Raw genomic sequence first — 25413 nt, forward strand, 5'->3', positions numbered from 1 at the left:
GGCATGCGGGCAACACTGCAGCTCCTGGTGGCAGCGACGCACCTTCTTGTGGCGACCCGGGCCCACTACCTGAACGCGTGGGCGGTGCGCATCCGAGGTGGCCGCCAAGTGGCTGACCAACTGGCGTACGAACTGGGCTACGCAAATGTCGGACCGGTGAGTGCACTGATGGCCGCCCCAGTGACGACAGGCCTGTCTTTATGTCCACTGCGGTGCGAAGATCTCTCTCGGCGATGTCCACTTACTGGGGGTGTCTTGAGGTACAGTTCATTATATGTTATGGCCATGACGTTTTCTTAATATCTTTGTCATCTTCGCTTTTCTGGCGGCCACTCTGCATGGCCGACAACTCCGATTAATGGCGTCAGTTATCGCAGCAACGTCGAACGGGGTGTGTTACGTCATCAACAGATGGCCAATTGCTAACTCAAGGATGATGTAATGAACGCTGAATACGAAAGACTGGGGTGACACCGTTCGCACTCCTCAATTGCTTGGTTGCGCTGGTCACCTTAGGCTTTGCCATTGTCAGTGTGCGCTTATGAAAGAAAAGCTTTGTGAAAAACTCATGGGGCCACCATGGCAAGCTTATGATTCTCACACCCTCTTTGCCACTGGGCATTCAGTATGGCTAATTGTATGTCTAGCATACGGATCACCAGCAACTTCCTTGGGCGAGATATTTTGCAGCATGATATAATTCGTAAACAAAGATACCAACAGCCAACTATTTTGGAGGATTTCGCTGGTCAGACGAGTATTCTCGGCGGCAGATGTCGTGTTTCACTAGCTGCGGAGTGCGCCCTTGCGTGAAAATTTTCATGCTTGATAAACTGGTTGACTTCCAGAACTCTTCCCGTTCTCCTGTTCCCGTCTTTCTTTTGATGCGTTGATTTGAAAGGCTTGTATATCGAAAAACTACAGGTATTAGTCTGTGGCCATATATAAGCTGCCTCTCGCAGCTGAGCATCTGTCATTAATCTATTGATCGACGTTGGTATGAAGCACGGTCTGAAGATGAAAGAGATGTCACAGTGCTGACTAAGCAACCAAACATTCTGGCTGTGTCGTCAAAAAGACACTGTGCCAAAACAATACAGAGCGTGACACTTGGCGAAACTTGTAGCGTGCTGTGAAGGACGCAGACGAAGAAAGTGGCGATCAAACGATGTGCTTTCGTCCTGTCCTCACCTTCTTCGTCCGTGTTCTTCATAGTACGCTGCATGCAAGTTGCGCGATCTGTCACTACTAACAAGCCCACCCTTTCCCAACGCGATATCCTGCGTTTTGCGTATACCTTCATATATCTGTCGTTAAAACGTTTTGCAATAAGCCCAAACTCGCTGAATCGTCACTGCCTCTCAAAATTTCGATATGCCTTCGTCACCGAGGAGAGACAATAATACGAAAATCTACGACGTTGATGTGTGCGACTGTGTATACATACATAACGTAGGCCAGGTGTCTTTGTTTTCAGTGACAATAAACAATTAGTGTTACTCGCTGTCTTTCGATTATGTTTACTTTCAACGCGTTCCAATAAAATGGTTTGTAACGTATACACAGTCATCATGTGAACTTACAAATAGAGTGAGCCTACCTTTGATGATCTGGTTTAGGTTGCAAATGATCATGTTCTGTTTTTTTTAAGTCCACTATACCGCTCTTGAATTATCACGTTATCCACTTACGATCTTCATTCGAAATTTTGGTCACGCATTCCTGTCATACCACGCCTAACTTCCGCGTTAATTGAAGTATGGACGTACCAGCGCGGTTCAACAGCTCTAAATTTCGCAATTTAGCCTACCACACATTTTAACTGCTTAAGGCAATAAAGGAAAAAAAAATTAGCGCTAGACATCATAGGCATAAAAAGGTTGTGCTTAAATTGACGAAAAGGCCACGTTGAGGAGATTATCATGACGTCATAGTCAAAATCTCGCTCTCCAGCTACTCTCGAGATTCTGCGTAATCAGATTCTTTCTAGATACTTTGACAACCTACCTTACGGTAGAACAAAAGAAAAGATGGCAACGAGATGACAAAGAAAGAAAGAAAGAAAGAAAGAAAGAAAGAAAGAAAGAAAGAAAGAAAGAAAGAAAGAAAGAAAGAAAGAAAGAAAGAAAGAGAGAAAGAAAGAAATGTAGGTGCCAGAGCATGTGTGAGATGTACCGAAAAAAACGCAGAGCACTGCGAAAGCTTCACAGCCAGCCATATTGTTGAATGAAAGACATTAAATAATAATGGCGTATAATGATGATGTACTGATTTCTAATACGTGATCATGATGCATGCTGTTGCACCGTTGGGCTAGTGAGTTTGCCAATTCCCTGTTCTTCATTTGTCTAGGCACTTTGCAGAACACTTCCACAAACGGCAATCTCTCAACACAAGGTCTCACTTCGCAGTAAAGGGCCTCCGGTGGTGTCTCGATGACACCTGAATTTTACACAAATCACACCGTACTCATTCGAAGCTCATCAACGCTCGTGGTTAGTACTCACTGCCTTCTCACGTCCCATCCGTTTCTGACGATTTAACTCAAGCATTCCAATCACGTGGCTAGGCGGGTATTCAGTTTTGTGAAACCCACCGTTCGTGTACATCGACTCAGTGGCTTGTTGCCCTCTCTTGGCTCGCGACCTTTCCCATTAGTCGTATCAGTTGACCGCACGAAGCGAAAGCGAGGCTATGAAAGACGCATGCAGTGAAGATCGCGGGCTTAACTGGGATTACCTTGAAATTCAATTTAATTTAAGGATGCCAGTGGAGTGGCGCCTTAATTCCGCCCGCACTGAAACGCAGCCACCATGGTCGATAATCTAACTGGTGACTTGCTGCTCATCCATCGACCTGCTGCTCATTCATAACGAGTCATGTCCTATACCATTTCTCTCCTTTTCTTTCTCCCAGGAGCTCGCGACATTCTACTGGAAATTCCCCTATGACATTAATTTGACGTCGCATGAGATCATATAGTATCCTTCACAAAAACATACGTCTCTACACATAAACCCATACGATTATAGAATAGAACAACTATCGTACAGGAAGTACCGGCCTTCTGTAATATCGGGCTGGATACAGAAGCGTATATAACTAAGGCCAACATACACGCCCCTACGAGATAAAACAACCTGTATCTTTTTTTTTATTTTTTCCTGCATAAGCATTCTCTTCATTTTTGAAATCGGGCACTACAGCTTTGTTTGCTGTCACCGCCTGCAGTCTAACCCGCGACGTTCAATCGCGAATGCTTGTCGCTGTGAAAGTGAGTGTATAGTGCTTTCACATCGTATAACGCTCGCTTTGCGTTCCCCCTCAGATTCGCACAAACAAGAGTATGACAGCACAGTTAACTGCCGCACAAGTGAAGGACTTAGGCCGGGTGCTTCCAGTGGTGTACACAGCAATTGGTGCCGCTCTGTGCCTCTGTCTTCGAGGGATACGAGCGTTCGTTGTCCGTTTCGCGTGGTTGTATCGTAATCCCATTTAGATTGGGCGGCTCTTCGAATGTTCCACAGGCCGAGCGATTCACTGACTGATTCAGACAAAGGTCGATTCACGGCACGATAACGGCAAAAAGACGAGGCCCCAGGGATATCAGGCCAACCTTCTTTCCATGGGTGCTTGCAAGGCGAGCACACACAGCGCGAAAATGCCTAGCTCTCAATGTACTCTGTGTACGATCTTTTTACACTTGAACACTCTTTCTTTTTTGCACTGGGATACTTATTTTGTACACTTGACCTTTCGTCTTTTTTTTTTTTGCAAGCTGACAAGAAAAATAGTGCTCCACACTGGCCGTCAGGAGTGCGAGAGGCGCAAGGTGACACTTCCTGGTTGACATGAACAGATGTAGCCAATTATGCATACGGGAGGACGACCGACGCTGTTGGTAGAGCATAAATGACGCGTTATCCGCGTGCTGTGTGGGTTCAATCTCTACCGGAGGCAAGTGGGCTTTTGGTTCAATTTAATTTCTTTACATCTCCATCATAGTTACAACACTACGGTTAAAATACTACAAATAACGTCTCCTATACACATTTCATAGTTGTCTTGTCTGGTATAACTGTCGTTTAAGCGTGCGAATAAACACAAAGGAAGAGAGGACAAGCGTCTTCTCGCAACTAAAAGGTTTATTGGAAAGAGCAGAATACAATATTTATTTAATTGATTTGCATACACAGATACACAAAGACACAGAGGAAATAGGGAGAGGGCAAGCTGGCAACTGCCACCTGGGGGGGCACAACGCCTGCTCACTCTTCCGGAAGCAGAAAAAAAAACAGAGGAAACAAGGATAAGAGAGAAGAAGGAGGAACGAAGATGAGGAATGAAAAGAATGGCGAAGACTTCGACAAGTATGAGTAAAAAAACATCAATAAAAATACTAAAAAACGTCTATAAACGGATGGCCAGGTCCGTTTGATTCATAAATGTAAGGAGAGCCTGGTGGGTCTGGTCACGTCGGGAAGCACAACCGCTCGAAAAGAGGTAGTCACCTAGGGTCGCGCACTTAAGTCCTGGGAATTTATGTTCCCTAATCAGCAGAGACCGCGGTGTAGCAATTGTGGAACAGTGCACTACGAGATGCTCAAGTGTTTCGCAGGAGCCACAAGCTGCGCACAACGGGCTGTCCACACGCCCTTGACGGTGTAATCGTTCACGAACCAACACAGAGCCCACTCTTAGCTTGTACAAGAGCGCTTGGGAACTACGAGGCAAGCCACGGCCACAAACACGGGGAGGGAACGATCCACTCGCCACACGCTGGTCTGGATGCTGCTTTAGGAGGTGTCGGCGTATAAGCAGACGAGCGTTGTCCATCGTACATAGAATTCCCGGACAGTCACAGCCATCATGGTTGCATGTAAAAGCAAGCCGATCCGTTTCCTCATATCCCGCAATACCCACGTGCGAAGGCACCCACTGTGTAGCTAGGCATACCCGCACGTGACAGAATATCGTTGATGGATTCCATGATGCTGCTCAGAATAGGGCTGTAGGTCTCCTTGCTGGTAAGTCTGCTATAAGGACACCACGAGAGTCGGTGGGGATGACAACCTTCGATGCTCGTAACCCTTCTTGTACGTACTTAAGGGCGACATCAATCGCTGCTAGCTCGGCCGTCACCGATGATAAGGGGTGCGGTATTTTAAACAACCGCCTGATATCAATTGAAGGGCAGAAGAAAGCTGCAGAAGCACTCAGGCCATCGCTGCGTACAGAAGCGTCCGTAAATACTTTTGCATAGTCTTCGAAGTTTTCAAATAAGTGTGAATGGGCTAATTGGTATAGTTTCGAAACAGGTTGGTCACACTTTTTGCGTATTCCAGGAATTGACAGATGGGTAGGTAAGGCACATGGGCTGTGCTCTGTCGATGTTGGCAACTCAAAACTTTCACAGGAATTGCCAGTAATGTCATTGAACAAAGCCGCCATTTTACCCATTCGAGAAAGTTGGTGCTGTAACAGCCTGTTAAGGAGGGTCTTGCCTTCTGGGGCTCGGCTCAGACGCTCAATATGATGTAGCGCTCTGCAGTCAGCTTGCAGCCTCAGCGGCAACTGGTGTGCTTGAGTCAGTAGTGGGATGGATTGTGCTTCACGAGGTAAACCAAACAGTACTCGGAGGGCAACACGATGACCCTGCTCCAGCTGACACATTAAAGCAGGCGGTACATTCAAGACTGACAAGGCATACATCACGCAAGAGAGTACAACTAATGGGTAAACCTGTAGCGCCGTCTTCTGATCAATGTCATCAACCCTAGCAGTTAAGGCGGCTACATACTTGAACAGGGACAGCGATTTTCTCCTCACAGTTTTAACAGCAGGGCGCCAAGAAAGGCGATCATCGATGGTTACATCCAGGTAGCGATGTTGGTGTACCCACTGTATCGGTGTGTTTCCGAGGTAAAGCCTACTAAGGCTTCGACGAGCGCGTTGCCTTGGATGATACGCGATCGTAGCTGGCTTCGTAGGTGAAACCTGCAGGCCAACTTCCACCAAATATTCAGAAGTTGCATTTAGAGCTCACTGCAATATACCACGAAGATGCGAACCATGGTATGACGGACCACTAACCCAGAGTGCGATGTCATCAGCATAAATCGCTATGCCTATAGGAAAGTCACATTCTTGCGGTAATGGGCCTGGAAGTCCAGCAAGTACGCTGTTAAAGGGAAGCGGTGACAAGACGCTGCCTTGCGGGACGCCACGTGTAACAGCGCGAGGTTCACTCTGTAATTCTCCAATGCGCACTTTCATTCTGCGTTCAGATAGAAAATCACGGAGAAATTGTAACAGACGACCTGCAATTCCTCCATTCATCAGTGCACGAATCTTCGCCTTATGTGGCACCGAGTCAAACGGTTGCTGTGTGTCAAGAAATAGAACATATGCAGAATGTCTGTTTGCTAGAGCAGATTCAAGCGATGATACAAGATCTTCTATGCTGTCGAGAGCTGAACGGTGGTGATGAAATCCGTTCATGGCATCAGGGAAGAAAGTGAGCTCCTGTAATCTGGCGTCCAGACGAAACAGCACCATACGTTACATCAGCTTCATAACATTAGAAGTTAGTGATGTTGGCCGGTATGACTTCAGGTGTTGTGCAGGGCGACCAGGCTTTCAAATTGGCTTCACCACAGACAATTTCCATTCAGCAGGAATCAGAATCGTGTGCCACACTTTGTTGTGTTCGTCCAGGATACATTGATGAAAAACCTCATCAACGTTTCGCAAGGCTTGGTACTAACACCATCTTTGCATGAGGCACTGCGACGATAACAGAGGCTAAGTGCATGACACAACTCGGCCAGGGTAAATTCTGCTTCATCCATCTCGCATGGAGGTCCGTATAAAATTGTTATGGAACGATACTTGGTGTTGTCTTTTGACATAGGACAGGTGAAAATATTGGCCAAATCTTCCGCAAGAATTTTCAGAGACCGTACAGTCGTGATGCCCAATGCTGTAGTTGGGTTCTTGCAGACCTCAGGTGTTCGGGGAGCCTTCAATATGCGTCATACACTCCCAAAACCGCTCGCCATATGCAACGAGCTACACAATACGGCCCCGCTACTAAGACGAAGTTGTTTTGTGTGTCGCCTAATCGCTGCATCTAAGCGGTTATAAAGTGTCCAATCAGAGCTTCTTTTGGAACGCTGTGCCCTTCTGTAAGCACGTCGTCGACAAGCACGTTGTCTCAAGGACTTTAAATCAGAGTTTCGCTTGTCTATGTTTCGCAGTTGTCGTACTGTAGCTTGAAGCAGACATTCACTCACAAGTTTGAACAGGTTATCCTTGATGGCGCCCCCGCTATCAGCTGACGGAACTCGTCCCAATTCGTCACTGTGTAGGCAGCACTCTGGATGCTTGGAGAATTTTCTGGAACCAGCCAAATGGGTAGATGATCTGAACCCCATGGGTCAGCTTCGCTTGACCTAGTAAGACGCACACCTCTCGTCGATATGGCAAGATCAGTGGTGGATTGTTCCTTTCCTCTGCCGACAAATGTGGATGAGCCGTCATTAAGGGTCTGCAGATCATGTTTAACAATAAGCTCATTGATTTCCGCTCCACGATTGTCATGTGAGCGACAACACCAACGAGGATGATGGGCATTGAAATCTCCACACAACATAAATGACGAGTCACACCGAGATAGCAGGCACTCCAGCAATGTGATGTCCGAAGATCACATTGGCCGAAAATGTATGCTTGCCACAGCCGTGGTTGTGTTCCTGAGATTAATAGCAACTTCTACACATTCAAAGTCGGCGTCGCAGAGGTCACTTGCGTCGATCACTGCGAAATGCACATCAGATCGTATGTACAGAGACACTTTCGAAGCATGTCGTGGATGCGTGGTGTCTGTACACTGGAAAGATGCACGAACCATCACCGTGCATCGGGTATTGCTGTGAAGGCCCACATAACCCGGAAGTCTGAGCTCGTCATTTCTCACATTGGTTACTTGGAGAGCTATAACATCCGGCGGATTCTTCATTGCAAGGAGCCTAAGAACGAGATCAGAATGGCGCGGTCGTAGAGACCTGACGTTCCATTGCAGCACATATATGGACGGGGCTTGCGACTGGTGTTCATGTTGCTTTTAGTGAAGACTGTCGAGAACTGGAACGAGAGCCTCCAAGAGCTGTTGTGCGGCTAATGCTGCTGGCGTTTGACGACCGGCTATGAGAGATCTGACGACGTTAACAAGCATCTTAAGCATGGTTATAAGTTGGGCATCATCGTTGGCTGGAGACGTTTCTGGTGCCCTGTTTACAGTATATTCCACTGCAGACATGTCCTTGGCGGAAGCTGGTTCCGAAACTTTATGAGGCGTGACCTTTGAGGAGGTTGTGTCCGACGGCGTTGATGGAAGCGCCGGCCACGATGTTGCCGAAATGCTGAAATTGCGCCTCCCTCCGTCGCTTCAATTGGCTCTGACTGTACTGTTCTTCGGACGTACAGGTGCATCTTCAGTTGTGCCGGTACCAGCAACTTCAGGGGTGCTATGCCTAGGCGTCTTTTCTCGTGATGCTATCTTTTTAGCTTTCTCTTTCAGGACCTTCCATTTGTTTCTTTAGCTTGGGACATTCTTTGTCCGTTGCTAAGTGTTCGCCATTACAGTTAGGGCAGTGAGATGTCACACCGTCAAAAAATTTTACGTTGTGATTTACGCCACAATTAGCACAGACTACAACACTTGTGCAAAAACCCTGCACATGTCCAAGCTTGACACATTTGCGGCATTGTAGAGGCTTTGGTATGAAAGGTCAGACCGGGTACCGCCTTATGTACCGCCTTTACTAGGTAGCTTTTCGCACCCGAAAAAATCTTCACACACTTTGAAAAGCCAAACCTTCGAGCGCTGATGACTATGCATGGTGGCGTGCAAACTATCATACTTTTCAAAACGTCGTCTGAAAGTTCTAGGTCTACATCCGATATAACCCCAGCTCCAATATAACGCCCAGAATATATAAGCAGGCAATCAATATCAACGCATTTGTCTGTTGGTTTAGTCATGTTGTGTCTATCAAAGGAAACTAGCCCTTGATCCATTTCCCATCTTCCGATCTTTCTAGACAGTGTTAACTAATTAAGAAAACGAACATTAATGTCGGGTCTTTCAAGTAGTGGAAAAATGAACGCGGGGCTACTTTAATGTCCATAGGGCCATAATTATGTGCGTTATAGTTAGGCTAACCACTCAAGTTATTTTCCGTTCATTTGAATAGAGACAGAGCGTGCAATGTTCCGCAATTGATCTGTTTCAACAGCAACCTATCCTGGCGGATTACGGCTACAGCAATAATATAAAATTAATAATAAAATCTGCTTGCAACCTTCTGAGCGTTATCAACTGCCCGTTAGACAAAGCCTCTACCCTTTTTTGAGATGCAAATTGCTGAACTGATGCTTGAAGGCTAAAAACTGGGTTCAGGCATCAAAAAAAAAAACATCCGACCAATTTCTTCTACGCTTAAAATAGTAAAGTTCGCAATAAACGAATGTACTCCACTACGCATACATCATAGATGTATGGTCTCGTCGTTTGCATAATTTTGTGCGCATACAAACCATAAATGTGAAAAAACGAAGAGAAAACAAGGAACAACTGTGCATGTTATAAATGCGGTGTAGTGTTCGACACCCTTCAAGGCCACCGGGATATATGTACGGGGCGACGAAAACAGCTTTGGAGAGCGAATCATTTTACAGGGGTTCTGGCTGTCATGTGCTGTCGTCGTCGCTTGGCGTAAAGCGGGCAAAACCGCGTATGAAAATACAACAAAAATAGGCCCAAGCTAGTAATATAAAGAGAGAGAAAGAAATAGCTAGAAGAGGAATGAAAGAGAAAAACCGAAGAGAAACCAAGGAGGCTGCCAAGCTCTGCACTTCCCTCGGGCTTGACACCATTAACACGAAGCTGTCCTCTTTTTTTTTTAATTTTTCTGTGCACCTCGAGTAGCCACTTTCATGTATAGCGTATAAAGTTAATCGGCAAAGACTGTCACGTGGTCCAGCCCTTCGAGACGTAAGTTAGCGCCGCGTGCTCTGCAGAGGCTGAGCTTATAAGACTGCCGACGTCAGAGGCGGACGCATCGGCTGTGTACACTCGTCAGCTGCGGTTGACGGCCGCCCACCACGTCCCGTGGGCGGTGGAGCGGCCCCTTACGCGGCCGAAGGCATACACGAGCGCCGTTCCGGGCTAGGGTTCTTCGGAATGGGTCAGAGAAAAGCTGTTGAGACCTCCCGTCGACACGTGCGCCTTGGCACGCGGTTGTTTACGTGGCCGCGTGCGAGTTTTGCGGGCTGAACGAATGCGCAGTGATAATACCGTACTCGTGTAGGCTCTAAGAAAATAAAAAAAGCCATTTCACTTTTTGTGACTCCTGATTACCGCGTATTTGACTCTCTTTAAAGAGCCCCGTGAACTCTTTGAAAATTAATATACTCTCTTCGGAGAGTAGGGTGACTCTCTTTAAAGAGTCCCAAGAACTATCTTTGAAAATCAATATACTCTCTTCGGAGAGTACGGTGACTCTCTTCAAAGAGCTCCGAGAACTCTCTTTGAAAATCAATATACTCTCTTCGGAAAGCAGGGTGACTTTCTTCAAAGAGCTCCGAGAACTCTCTTTGAAAATCAATATACTCTCTTCGGAGAGTAGGGTGACTCTCTTTAAAGAGCCCCAAGAACTATCTTTGAAAATAAATATACTCTCTTCGGAGAGTAGGGTGACTCTCTTCAAAGAGCTCCGAGAACTCTCTTTGAAAATCAATATACTCTTTTCGGAGAGTAGGGTGACTCTCTTTATAGAGCCCCAAGAACTATCTTTGAAAATCAATCTCTTCGGAGAGTAGAGTGACTCTCTTCAAAGAGCCCCAAGAACTCTCTTTGAAAATCAATATACTCTCTTCGGAGAGTAGGGTGACTCTCTTTAAAGAGCCCCAAGAACTCTCTTTGAAAATCAATATACTCTCTTCGGAAAGTAGGATGACTTTCTTTAAAGAGCTCCGAGAACTCTCTTTGAAAATCAATATACTCTCTTCGGAGAGTAGGGTGACTCTCTTTAAAGAGCCCCGAGAACTCTCTATGGAAATCAATACACTCCCTCCGGAGAGTAGTAGTGACCCACAAGAGAGAATGCCTATGTGCGGGCAGCGCTTGTATAACGACATACACTGTAAGAAAAAAAAAGCATTTATTACTCTTGTCGGTTAATACTGACTTGCCACGCGTATGACTCTGTTTAAAGAGACCGTGAACTCTTTTTGGATATCATTATACTCCTGTCTGAGAATCGCGGAGCACTAGAGAGAGTTATATTGTCTCTTTAAAAAGAGTATAATTTACGTGACAAGTTAGAGCAGTATAGCTAGCCACGCATAAACTTTCGATATCTCTGCAGGTCAAATTTCTCGAAGAAGCGCGCGGGTACAGAGATGTTGCACCCTTTGGGGAGTCCTTTTTTTGTCCCGCAACAATAATAGTCGTCTGGCTTGCTTGCGATTCATTTCTTGCGAAACTCTACGCTTGCCACGTGAGTATATCCGGAATATCATGTAACGCTTATATGTCGTGGACGCTGTTCATGACCGGCAAGTATTAGGCGCGAAGCGTTAAGTAAAAAAAAAATCCCACAAAGTATACGGCGATTCTTTTTGCGTAAGAGAGAGAAATAAACGTTTATTTAGAAAACAGTGTTCCGAGCGAGGCCCGGTGTCACCCTAAGGTGGGAGGGTTCCCTAGTCTATGAACCCTCTGGCTTCGACAGCCCTCTTGGCCCTGGCGACGAGTTGTCGCTGGTCTTCCAGGTAAAAAAAAAAATGCCCTGGTACAACTGTTCTTGGAGTGTAGCCACGACAGTTCACTTATCGCTGCTACAATTTTCTGGGTATAAGTCGCTGTGAAGTACATCGATCCTAGGTCAAAAGAAAAGATTGCCATCTACCTCACTGCCGTGAAGAGCTCAAATGGTGATTCCAACAGCCTATCCAGAAGACACAGTAATTATAAGCACGCAAGAAACGCTAGCGTTGACACGTGAACCACCAAACCATCCATCCGAGATAAGTAGCCGCGGAGAAAAGACTACACGTAGTTTTGAACTCTGCAACGGCTTGTTTTCGGGGAAAAAAATCTAGCTAATTAAAAAAACGTTACGAGACAATTTGGGCGTCAATTACCTAAGTAAAAAAAAACAAACGATCTCTGCAAAACGGTGCAAAAGGACTCAAAATAGCGCGACGTTTCCCGATATGCTGATTTATGACCAGGCGCCGTGGTCATCAACAATGCGGCGCTATATACAGTGGCGATTTCAATTTCTTACATTTTCCTTCGCAACAGCAGCTGTTGCAATATCGATCAACGTAGAGTCCCATGCTCCAAGGCCATGAATATAAAAAAAAGAAAAGGAGAAAACTATCCGACTGTTCAGAAATAAGCGCAGACCAAAACGTGCGTGCTAAATAGCGAGTAAACAAGTTTGTGTGCACCAAGTAGGTTTCGAAGTATGTACATGCTCTCGTTTTCTGCACCTATGCTCCGCGTATACACCAAGCGCAACGCGCGGTGTATCGCGCTGACGGTGGTTTGGGATCGAATTATCCCCGGAACGCACGCCGCGAAAAGATTGATGAGGGTTCAACGACGCCGTGACGAGACTGCGAACTCCGTACCATGCACGATGACGCAAAACACCTTCGCGGTGCGCTGAAATATGTTCGCTCCTTGTAGAAAGGTCAGCGTTGCTAGAATGCCTACGGGGACGTGAAAAAAGATTACTAGTTGGATTAATAAGCTACACTCTTGGTAACGAAATAAGCAGCAACGCGTGAGCGTAAACACTAGAAAACACCCGTTTATCCTAACTTGGTTTACAAAGCTGCATGATGTATGAACAAAATTATATGTAACCGCGTAACCATGTGTCGTGTGGGATACTACGAAAGGGAGTTATATAACGTGTTCACCATTATTTCTCGCTCAAAGATTTAATTTCTCCCGATAATTCGCAACCGTTGCGGCCAAAGTGTAGCGTTTTGAAGAGTTTGGTTTGAACAAGGGGCGATCGGGCGTCGATCACTCACGCGTTGTCTGTAATTCCGTGACAAAACCATATATACAGTGATTTCATACACATACAGTCTAATTTAACCTATAGCAACATTTGTATAAGCACAGCCGACGCTACTCGCATGGTGGGTATACATACAGTGCCTGTTGATATACGCAGCCCGAGTATCACTTTTCAATCGTTGAGAAATTACTATATGCGGCGCACAGTGAGCAGAAAGCGAGGGGCACACATGAACTATACAGCTTCATTCGTTGCCGTAAGCGGCACGAATAACGTGTTTGTCTTTTCAATGATGTAGCTCCGAGGCCTGAAGGACACGTACCTGCTGCGAAAGATGGACCAACCAGAGCGTTCCAGACGCTCGGCGCGGACATTCACTCGACGCTTGACCGAGGACTCCAGGGTATCGGCAGTTTTGACACTTTGCACGCCATAAAACGCTTGTTTTTGTTTGCTTTGGAAGGTGTGTCGTCTGGGGATATGTACTTATGTACGTATCACTCATCTGTTGCCACCTGATACTGGTGAGAGAGAGAGAGAAACAAATAGTGAAAGAAATATAGGTTAGCCAGGCACGGGATGATTGGTATACTGTAGAAAAAAAAAGAAAATATCGATGGATGTGACACGGAAGAAGAAGAAGAAAGATGTGGGAAATGTAATAAATGAACGAGTCATCGTGAACACGCAGGACATGGCACGCATAACACACAGGCGGGGTACTTCGACCGAAGAAAATTTAAAAATATATATATGAAGAAGACGATATGACAGAAAAATTGTACTAAGTCGCAGCAAAACTGGTGCACACCTAGCTTGTACAGGCTCGGCTTGGCTAAGTTCTTACTCTCACATATCTCTCTTAAATTCCCAGCCCTTCATATACTCTGCTATCTTTTTATAGTCTGCATTTTTTCATCTTTTTCTGCCTCTCTTCCCTTTCTTTCTTGTTTTCTCTTTTTTTTTTTCAATGTATTTATTTCGCTCTCTGTAGTCTCTCTCTCACCATCTACCTTTTTCAGTCTTTCTTCGCTCTATACTGCTGTGTACGTTTTTTTTTTTTTTTCATCTGCGGCACACGCAAACCTTGGCCATAAAAGTTCTGCTGTACAACTCCTAGAGCGCATATGTGCCACAGAAGTTGGCGCAAATTACAACTACTCACTTCGCTGGCTTATTAAAAGTTAAGAAAGAAACAACGATCAGGGGCCGCACCTCGCAGCTTGTCTTGTTATTCGCGTGTACCGAGTGTTTGAGCGACGATTTAGCTCGTGCTGGTTTAACGACGATGGTAATTTTCTATGACACAGACAAACCTCGACTATAACAACTTCGCATTTTTTTTTCTGAACATCAGCCTTGTCTCCCGACTTCCGAGTCACGGAATTTCTTGATTGATATGTGGATTTTAACGTCCCAAAACCACCATATGATTATGAGACGCCGTAAAAGATGGCTCCGGAAATTTAGACCACCTGGGGTTACCTGAGCACACGTGTATACATCATTTCCGCTTCCATCAGAAATGCAGCCGCCGCAGCCGGGATTCGAAACCGCGACCTGCGGGACAGCAGCCGAGTACCTTAGCCACTAGACCACCGCGGCGGGCTTTCTGACGGAATCATTTAGTATTTTCTCTAGAACAACATTTTTGTTTTGATCAACCGTGACTCGATTGACGTGAAACCGCCGTTTATTGTAAGAGTACCGCCGAAGTAAATTATGCATCTTTCTAACCAGCTCCGGCTGCATTCGCTCAACTCGTGAATAAATTATTGAGAGGTTAAAGGTCTGAAGTGAGCATTGGCTCAAGCATTTTCGCGCACATGTGTACTGTAGGAATGAGCTGCCGGGTTCCCCTTAGGGGGGCGGGGGGGGGGGGGAGCGGATGTTGTTTCTCCACTCTCAAGTGACGAGAGAAAACAGCACCCTCCCCTGCATTATGTGCGCACGCCTGTGATAAGTATAACAGTTTGTGAAAACTACACGAAGCGTCAGTCGGCAAAGAACTGTTTTTCTCAAATCGGGGACAGCTCTATAGACGGGAAAGTAAAAATCAAAGTGAAGGTGTCAAAGAGGATTCATGGAGGCGACGCAGACCCAATTCGTTTTAATTATGTCTTTTGCGGCGTGTAAATGCGTGCCCAATAATGAGATTGCAATCGTTGAAATGAGACTTCGGAATATTCATTTTCGTGCTATGCTCATGCTTTCTTACTCCACGCTCCTGCTCACGTGGTTATGTGCGATGCTGTCCGCTGCGATTTCCGACGTTGCAGCATATCAAGCGACCCACAGAGCTGCAGGAGCGTGTGTCAAAAACGTCGCGATGTCCAGCAACAACCTGACAAATGTAAATAATAATACATGCGGTTTTTCGTCTTTAAACCGCAATATGATTAAGAGGTACGACCTGTAACGGAGGGCTCCAGAAATTCCGACCATCTGGTGTTATTTAACGCGCACGGGCGCACTACACAAACCTTTAGTGCTTCGCCTCCATCGAAATCAATTCGAATTCGCGACCTTGAGTCAGCAGCCGAGCCCTGTAGCCGCAATGCCACTGAGAAGGACTATTTATTTATTTATTTATTTATTTATTTATTTATTTATTTATTTATTTATTTATTTATTTATTTATTTATTTATTTATACTGTTAGCGAAAGGCCAATACAGGATGGAGTACTGAAATACTCTTCGCACATTGCTCCAAGACACAAGCACTACACCGTGAAATCAAGACAGACAATGCATCTGACAGCTTTAAACAAAAATAGACCATACAGACTACACGAATCGTAATGCAAACGAAAAGCAACTCTTAGCGAAAAGTACAACGCGCAAAAGTATTCGAGTTTTACAAAGTAGTGGCCAACACTGAATAGAGAGCAACAAAATCGCAGACATCGCATACACTGTTCCACATGCTTGAAAATTATGATAATCAAAATCGGGAACTTTTTTCATCATTATATATAGTTATTTGAACTGATGTAAAAGCATACCAGCCGCCTTTCACTGGAAAAAAAAAGGAAGGTAATGACGCTTATATACGGTTACCTGGAAGAATAATAGGTCAGTACAAGTTTTTCGAATTCATCTGAAGAGTTAATTTTGGTTATGCTGTAGCACGTTCCACTCTTCAATCATTTTCGAGAATAGGGAGTATTTAAAGGTGTCAATCTTTGCGGGTATGGGCTCAAATCGATCCGAATTGCTCGATCTGACAGATCGTGAAATACGCGACATTCTGATTTGTGTGTATCTGCGTTGTGTGTTTACTGCCCACGTGCTCGAATAGGGCAATGCCTAAGACGCACGATTGCAGGTCGTGTGGGCCGAGCAGCAAATGGTGAGGCCGCGAGAAAAGCGAGGCCTGGCACAGGACTGGGAGACGCTGCGCTTCAACGACCCACTGTGGAGCCGCCAGTGGTACATCGTGAGTGCACGTGGCGCCGCACCGAGGCGAGATTATGCGGTGATGTAAGAGAGCGTTACTCTTCCGTGCAGCACGACACGCGTTCTTCGCCGGAACTTCCCGAGCTGGATCATCGAGTCACCAAGGTGTGGGACATGGGCTTCACCGGAAGGGGCATCGTCGTCACCGTTATGGACGACGGTGAGTCCCTCTCCTTCTCCGAGTGTTTCGGTTGCTTTGTACGTTTGGCTACATTATGCTAAAATGTTTGCACATTTTGAAAACACTGAGATAGTTTCTGTCCTGCTGGAAGTCACGAGGTCCCTTATGCCTTCGCCTAAGATGACTCGGAGACTCAAGTCATTTCCTCGTTCTTCTCAGTGCCTTATGCCCTCTGCACCTCACCGGGTTTTGCGGTGCTTATGGTTCGTCCCATCTTTTACCAAGAGGTGGTGTCATGCGATTACGCCATCATATGACGTCGTAGTTAAGCCGTGATGGCGTCGCGAATTTTGGCGACATGTGACGTCATGATGATTAGTGTAGTGACGTCATCATATTATTACGGGTGGCCGAGCAATCTCTCGAAGAAACTAGACTATCCGCGTTTTGCGCGTAATCTTGACAGAATGCTCCAAAACAATCTTAATGATTCTGATACGTCGTGAAGCGGTCTGAGCGGAGCATTGCGAACAGTCCTTGTGAGTGAAGCCCGAATGCATCAACATAACACACGTGACAATACCCCTCTCTAAAAAATCAACGCCCCGCTCTTAATGTACCACGGTCGCCTATTCGGCCAAATTCACAGGGTTTCATCTTGCACGCGTCTACTGCTGCCTTCGTCAACATCACGACCGAGAGAGGTGCTTTTCGTTCATGTTCCGGACGCCCCCGTCAAGCCGTTAATCCAGCCCACGTCACGGAGAAGACACCGACACCAGCCACGACCAGCGAGCTAGCCGTAGGCAACAAGGTCTACCACCGGAATAAGGGCCTATTACCCGATAAGCCTCGGAAGGCCATGACCACGATTGCGGCAACGATGTCAGCCACTGCACTACCACCTGGGATCATGGTGCAGCAGCCAATGAAACCGCCGAACTTTCGGGGATCACTCCTTTCCAGTCCGAATTCACCGATCGAATGACGTATATTTTCCATCTGAAGCCCCAGCAACGAAGCGCGAAATAATGCGCACGCTCTGCGCGTTATTTCTTTTTCCTTACGTCACTAAGATTTGTAAAGGAGATTAGACGTAAAATGCGACACCTATATGCCTGCACGCTCTAAAGGTGAGCTTTTTCCCCTAGACTCGGGAGATATATATTTTGTGGTATTACTAACCATCCCTTATCACCAGACATGGCATTGCTTCAGCGTTGCAAGGCGGGAACGTAACTGACTCGAACAAAACGAATACCGTTTGAGTTTTGTGTACGGGTCTTCATAACTTCTATACCTTCGACATTGGATCAACTTCCAAAAAAAGCTAGCGCAGCTTCCACTAAGTCGCGCAGGGCTGGATCACGGCACAGCTGCTGGGCACGTTTCAACTTTCCTCGTTAACCATCTGCACAGATAGCCTGAGTGGCCATAGCGTGGCGGTTTGTGATGACGATAATTTTCTATCCACGAAACACGGCAAACCTCATCTCTGCTGTAACAAAAGAAAAATGACAACATATATCCACGGGTTGAATGATGGAGAGCAGGGCGAAGCTGGGTCGCGGCACGCCACTGCCGCGCCGCTTCAGCCTCCCGTTCTAGTTCGCCTGGATCTTGTCGGCGCCTCCGCGCAGCATCACGGCACGCTTCTGCCTCGCGCGCTCACACATCGGTGTCCCGTCTTCGAGCGCGAGCCGCCGCCGCCTTGCGCGCACGCCGACCTGCTTTTATTTTACTACACCACGCCCCCTAGCGTACGACACCGCCGACAAAAACACGATCGCCAACGTCTTCGTGTGATGTCATTCCTATTTTCTCGCGCGCTAGCACACCGATGTTTCGTCTTCGAGCACGAGCCGCCACCGCCTTGAGCGTATCGTACTTTTTATCGGCAAACCGAGAAGCATCCGCTGGCCGCATTCATCTGTCGTCTGTCTGTCTGCCTGTTTGACACACGGACGGGCGGATGCATGGACGGACGGACCCATTGACGAACGCAGGGACGGACGCACGAATGGACAGACGCACAAATGGGCGCACGAGAGGACGAACGCATGGACGGACGAATGGACGGATGCACGATTGAACAGACGCATGGACGGACGAACACACGTATGAACGGATGGACGACCAAACGGACGCATGAACGAAAGCATGGACGGACGCGCGGACGAACGGACGCACAGATGGACACGCGAGACAACAAACGCACGGAAGGATGCATGGACGGATGCACGAATGGACGGACGCATGGATGAACAAATGTACGCACGGATGGATGCAAGGACGGACGCATGGATGGACGGAAGCAAAAACGAACGGGCGGCCGTAAGCACAGACGGAATGACGGACGCTTCGCCCTACTTATTATCATTCACTCCATGGATATGCTGTGACTTTTATTAAATGCGAAGCATTTCTGAGCGAACTTGGGCGACTTTGAGCGCATCTGTCTATATATCTATCTAGCCGTTTACGTTTGGGTGCTCTCATGGTCATAACTTTAACTTGGAGTGAACCAAAATTAGCATGGGAGGGTATGATGGTTTGATGAATATGATGCACTGGTCAAGACATGAATAGTGTCATAATCCCGTCGCGTACGTCGTCAAACACTTTCTGCCAGACAATGGCACATAGTCATGGGCGGGTATGTGCCGCTGGTATGCGGGTATGTGTAACAGATGATTGACCCTTGGTATCTACCAAGGAACGACGAGAACACACATGGGCAATTTTAACGAGCAAGCGTTACGATATACGAGACATTAGTAGCGTTGACACGACGTATGCTAAGAATAAATGTCAGGCTCCCAGATGGAATCGAACCCAAGCATTTTGCGTGGCAATAAAACATTTTACTACAGAGCTACGCCAGGTTTAGAAACTACTTTTCAAATAGATGCCGATCTTCGTGAAACGTCAATAGTAGTTGCTGTGCTGCCTATTCAATTTTATAAACATTACCTATGTACTATTTTGATACAGCACTCATGTTGGGTCAACGTCAATTGTGGTTAGTTGCCATGCGCTGAAGTTGATTTATGTAGCAGTGTCCAAGGCCAGCATCCTCGCGAGCATCAGCACTTTCATATCAGCTTCTGGTGTTGCTAATACGCATGTTCCAGTTGGCATTGTTGCACAAGTGCAAACACCTTTTTATATAAACATCTGCAACCCTTCAACATAAGCCTCTGCGTGCAACATTTTTACATATATTTAGCGTCATTTCATGACGTGTAGCTCAATAAAACAATTGCAACACGGTCGCCTTCCTTCCTGTCGATTCCCAGGTACGTGGGATCTCCGATTTTTTTTATTTATCATACTACAAGTAACGTCCTCTACTATCGTACCATTCACATTTTTTAGGCGTATACGCATTTCGTTATGTGTACAAGTACCACCCTTTACGAACCAGTTCAAGAACTAACGAGAGGTGGCTACATACGATTATGACGGGACGCTTAGCCCACACGTTAAGGAGCTTCGCTCCTTAAAAAAAAATGTGTAATTTTACGTGAAAACAGCTCTGGTTTGGTTTTGACTGCAATTCTTTAACACGCACATTATTCTTTTTTTACACGAGGGTTTTTCACGTCTCGCGATTATGAGAGACGCCACAATAGAGGGCTCGACAAACTTTGACCATCTGTTTTTTTTTTTTTTTTTTTTTACCGTGAATTGACATTGCGCAGTACACGGGCATTTACCATTTCCTCTCCACGGAAATGCGACCACCACAGCCGGGATCGAATCCGCGACCTTTGGGTCAGCAGAGCGCCCTAGCCACTGATCCACCGAGCCGGACTCAATGAGCACGTAAATCTAAATACAATAAATACAAGCATGTTCTTGCATCTCCCCGCCCCTCTCCCTGTATTACGGCCGCCATGGCCACTGACATATCCAAACACTTGTTTCAGAGGGCTCAACTAAAGTTTATGCATGTTCGTGCATGCGTTTGTATTTTCGCGCTTATATAAACACACGTGCGATATTGAAACCTTTTTTTTTTCTGCATGGGGGGAAGGGTGTCTTGACTCTCTCCACCCCCAATATCCTCCTGCTCCTGTTTACACCCGTGGCCAAAACCAGGAATGAAACCCGCGACAACGAGCTTAGCAGCACAAGCTCTACATCCACGGCCAAGGTCTTCAGCCGCCACCCGCCGCAAAATAGGGCATACAGAAACGAGAGCCGTCATCAACAGGTTCAGAGAGTCAGCCGCGCCGTGCAGGGTCAGCGGGCCAGTCGACATGTATTTTCTCCCCGTGCCAGAACCAGCGCAGACGGCTGCGCAAAAGGTCCACTCCAAAACAGCATGGATTCGCCATTGGGATTCTGCTTTGTGTTACACGAAGCCCGAAGATGAGGCAGCAGACGCGTTTTGTAACAGGTTGTCGTGGAGAGCTGTCGCAGCCAGCCGCTGGGATTCGCGCGCTCGAGTAATTGCTTGCCTCTCTATGCGGGAACGAACGAGCAGCATAACACGGGAAGACCTAATCTTAGCCACCGCCGTCGACAGAAGCGACAAAGCCACCAACGCCTTCAGACCTGACGTCCCCACCAGCTATTCGCCCACCGTTGAAGGTCACGTGTTCGCAAGAAGTTTATCGCTGCGGCAATTTAGTGACCCGCAGAATGATGTATAGACCTTTGTAATAGATTATCCCTGTGGAGAAAAACAGTGGATATTCTCCATTTCCCCGAAAACGAAATTCTTGAAGTGTTTCGGAATTTGCTGCTCTTTCGAGATCAGGTTATGCTGTAGTTACCACGTAAACGTGTATAGGGTGCTTCATTATAGAGGAACTTTCTGTTTCTCCGGCAACGAAATTCTTGATGTGTTTCGAAATTCGCTGCTCTTTCAAGATCAGGTTATGCTGTAGTTGCCACGTAAACGTGTATAGGGTGCTTCATTATAGAGGGAATAATTTTCATCGCATGTGAACCTCTTCGTCCCCTAACTTATTGGTTGAATAAAAAAAAAAGATCACGTTTCAGTACTGCAAACGCGCTTCGCAATGTATGCAATAATGAAATCGAAGCGGCAATGACATATTTTTCACAACTGCCTTCAGTCCCCTGCTTTCAGCCCCGCCACGGTGGTCTAGTGGCTAAGGTACTCGGCTGCTGACCCGCAGGTCGCGGGTTCGAATCCTGGCTGCGGTGGCTGAATTTCCGGTGGAGGCGAAAATGTTGTAGGCCTGTGTGCTCAGATTTGGGTGCACGTTAAAGAACCCCAGGTGGTTGAAATTTCCGGAGCCCTCCACTACGGCGTCTCTCATAATCAAATGGTGGTTTTGGGACGTTAAACCCCACATATCAATCAATCCCCTGCTTTCACGGGGTAAAACGGTAAGCAGTTCTGGAACAACATCAGGGGCTCTCGGTAACCATTATCATCAAAAACCAGCACGGTCAATATGGGCATCTGCAGGGTTTTTTATTGAAGAAAGGTGAGGAGAGGGCGTTGCGCGCTAGTGTGACTAGTGGGAGGCGCGTGCCTCCACTCGTCACTTGTGAGAAAACCACGCACTTTAAATAATGGCGTCACTGGTCACACTGCATAAAGGTAAGGAAACACGTAGCTCTCTTCTTCGATGATTAAAAAAAGCGCCCCCCCCCCTTATTTTTTTTTCTGTGCACCCGCCTCTGACGTTCTGTCCCCATGGCAAAGTAGGCGACATTGCAACAACCCTGATTCCCGACGTAAGCCTAACGCTTGCTCGTCGCGAAAAGCTTGCCGAGACATTATACGTGTGTAGGAGTCTGGTCGACCCATGACTCTATAAAATATAACTTTTATGCTAAAGTTGCTGTTTTCCGTAGTTCCTTTTTTTCTTCTTCCAGTGGACAAGTATTTCATCCGGAGTAATCTGCCCCATAAAAAGCAATCTTCAAGGCAAATTCAGACCAAACAAAAAAAAAGTTGCGATGTTGAATTCAATTTTCCACCCTCCTCTGCCTCTTCGCGGACGGTATTTGTTACGCATATTATTGGTGCGATATAAAAAAATGTGATTAAATATACAGTAATATTTTTATACTATGAATGAGTTATTTTTTTCTCTCTCTCTTTTTGTAGCATCACTGCAGAATGTTTGCTAAGCTGGAAAAGTAATAAGCATTCTGAGATTTCAAAGCGTGGGCCCGAACTACTAATCAGAGTGCGCGTGCATCGAGAAGACCAGATCAGCTATTTTTCATTTAGGAAGTGTATCAAAACATTGTTAAAGATTCCATCCAAACGTCGATTAATAAAAAGCCACAAATTAGTAATCTGCGTATCATTTATCCGTTTTTTTTAAGCCGTAATCTCGCCATTGAGGCTGCAAGACCTGCATTAGTTTATCCCGGCTGAGTTAAATCACAAGCGAAAAGTTAGGGGCTTAATATCAAAATAGGGCGGTCGAGATTTTGTATTTTTTATCCGTCGGTGAAAGACCTCTATCGTTCGCCACGGCAGTAGAGTGGTTGCGGTACTCGACTGCTGATCCGAAGGATGGATCCCGGCTGCGGCGTCACCTTTTCGGTAGAAGCGAAGTGGTACAGGTGACCCGTGTTACTTCGCACTGTCGGCGCTATCTAAAGAACACCTTGCGGTCAACATTTTTGAAGCCCTGCACTACGAAGTGAATCAAATCTTATCATGGTTTTAAGATGTAAAATCCCACAATTTATTTACTACGAATATATTATGTGCTTGTGCGCAAGCGCCAACAAAGATGGTTAGGCTATGAAAAAAAAACTTCTTTAATTATTCGTCAAATACCTTTTACTCTGTTTACTAATAAAGAAGTGTAGCGTGACAATATGCAGGAAAATATGACGCCGAAATGACTGTAAATTTCTCAGTATTACAAACGTACGTACGCTTTAATCCGGTAAGCATAATAAATAAAAATCCACTGATTGATTGATTGATTGATTGATTGATTGATTGATTGACTGATTGATTGATTGATTGATTGATTGATTGATTGATTGATTGATTGATTGATTGATTGATTGATTGATTGATTGATTGATTGATTGATTGAAGTCCAACACTACACGATTTCGCTAATAAACTTCACAATAAACACCCTTGTGCACATTAATAGATTCTGAAAGTTGTCTTCTTCTTACGCATGGCAATTTGCACCGGTGCACGCTTTACAGGGGCTGCATCCTGTCAGATTTGAACGATATCGAAAGACGAGACGAAACTTCAGACATTACTGCAAAAAACCGCCTTATCTTCGACAGTAAGCTCTGCTTCGAGAAATATGATGCTATAAAAAGCTATACAAAAATGCGATTTAGGTTCAAAGACGTTGCACCGATATCTAAGGATAGTGTCTGGCAACTACGCGATATACGATCTGCAAGGATTGTTGGTCGTATATATTGCAACAGACACTCGATTACTGAATAATTTTACAAACATCATGTAACCCGTGAACAGCCAAGTATAAACATATATTTTTTTCGTAATTGTAAACACTCGGTTCAGTGCCAACGCTGGCGTGAACAGCGTAGGCAGAGGTGAACTAACGTTTCGTGTTGGTCCACCTATGCCTGCGCAGGATGAACCGTCATGCTATGATATATTGCGCTGAGGTACCACCGGTATAGAGAGACAGAGAGAGGGGGGACACAACTTAGATGTTGTCCTAATTATATATATATATATATATTCCCAGTTAGTGCGTTGTTCCGGCCCCGCTCTGTTCCATTTCTGGGCAATTCCGCTGACGGCAAGATGGCGCTACCATGACCACAACATCGAGCTATGTTCCCAGCTCAAGTCACGCTTCTTTCTCTCGATGGCGAGACATCCCGGTGCCGAATTCCACGCTAGCATACGTCACTATGTCACTTGCGTCTGCATACGTCGCTAGTATACGCCTATCCTCAATGGCCGCCAGTCACAGCCCCCCGGGCCTCGTCTTCTCTCGAGCTATCTTCTGCCTGACGCCAGTTCACAGCAGCAATTCTGTCCGGCCTGCAAGGCGAGTGTTGCGGGCTGCATGCTGAGGCAATGTCACGACATATCGTTCATGCTCTCGGTCGTACCCTTTGTGCGGTAGCCGAAAGAGTCACAGTCAAGCGTACTCGATTGGCCTTGTGGAGTAGAGTTACTGTATATGCTACCTTCAAGTAGAGTTTCGCATCTGTTTTCCAACGCCACTAGTAATCATGCACAAGGGGGAAGCTGGTGCACAAGCCGCGCCCGGAAAACATGGCAGCACCGCAGAAAGCAGTCGCCGTTCACGTGGAATTTATCAAGTGACCATCGTGCTCTCTGTAGCTTGTTAGCTACGAACTGGTGGTTTTATTTGCTTTAAATTCATGTCCTTAAGCTTCGACCGCAAAGTATTGGCGTAGATTCGGCACCACTTTCATAAAACAAAAAAACACTAGTAATCAGTGCTGTAAGCTTAGCGAGGCGCTCTCTGAGTCTGAGAAAACACATATTTTGTATTTTTCAGTTGTTGCTCATTCTCCATAGTTGGCGCCACTTGGCGTGTCGGCAGCGGCGGTACACGTTATTCGGCATCACGCTACGCCTTCGTGCTTTGCATTACCGGACGAACTGAAAGTTATTTTGTACTCCTGCCCAAAAATAGGTGTTTTTTCTTTAGTCTCCTGGCGATCGGCGACACGCTTCGTCGATCGGCGACAGGCTTAAACAAGTCGCCTGCAGAAACAGGGCGACTTGTTTGCCTGGC

General features: G+C 46.2%; 1 protein-coding gene across 1 annotated transcript in view; it reads left to right on the forward strand.

The window, feature by feature from the left end:
- The window catches only part of LOC119169333 (neuroendocrine convertase 1), a 42808-nt gene continuing 17395 nt past the window's right edge, over window positions 1-25413 (forward strand). Inside the window, exons 1-4 of the mRNA XM_037420441.2 lie at window positions 1-156; window positions 13405-13509; window positions 16436-16546; window positions 16618-16726. Coding sequence (XP_037276338.2) covers window positions 4-156; window positions 13405-13509; window positions 16436-16546; window positions 16618-16726 — 478 coding nt within the window. The 5' untranslated portion in view covers window positions 1-3. The remainder of the gene's footprint in view (window positions 157-13404; window positions 13510-16435; window positions 16547-16617; window positions 16727-25413) is intronic.

Source organism: Rhipicephalus microplus, chromosome 2 (genome assembly GCF_043290135.1).
Source record: "Rhipicephalus microplus isolate Deutch F79 chromosome 2, USDA_Rmic, whole genome shotgun sequence".
Lineage (NCBI taxonomy): Eukaryota > Metazoa > Arthropoda > Arachnida > Ixodida > Ixodidae > Rhipicephalus > Rhipicephalus microplus.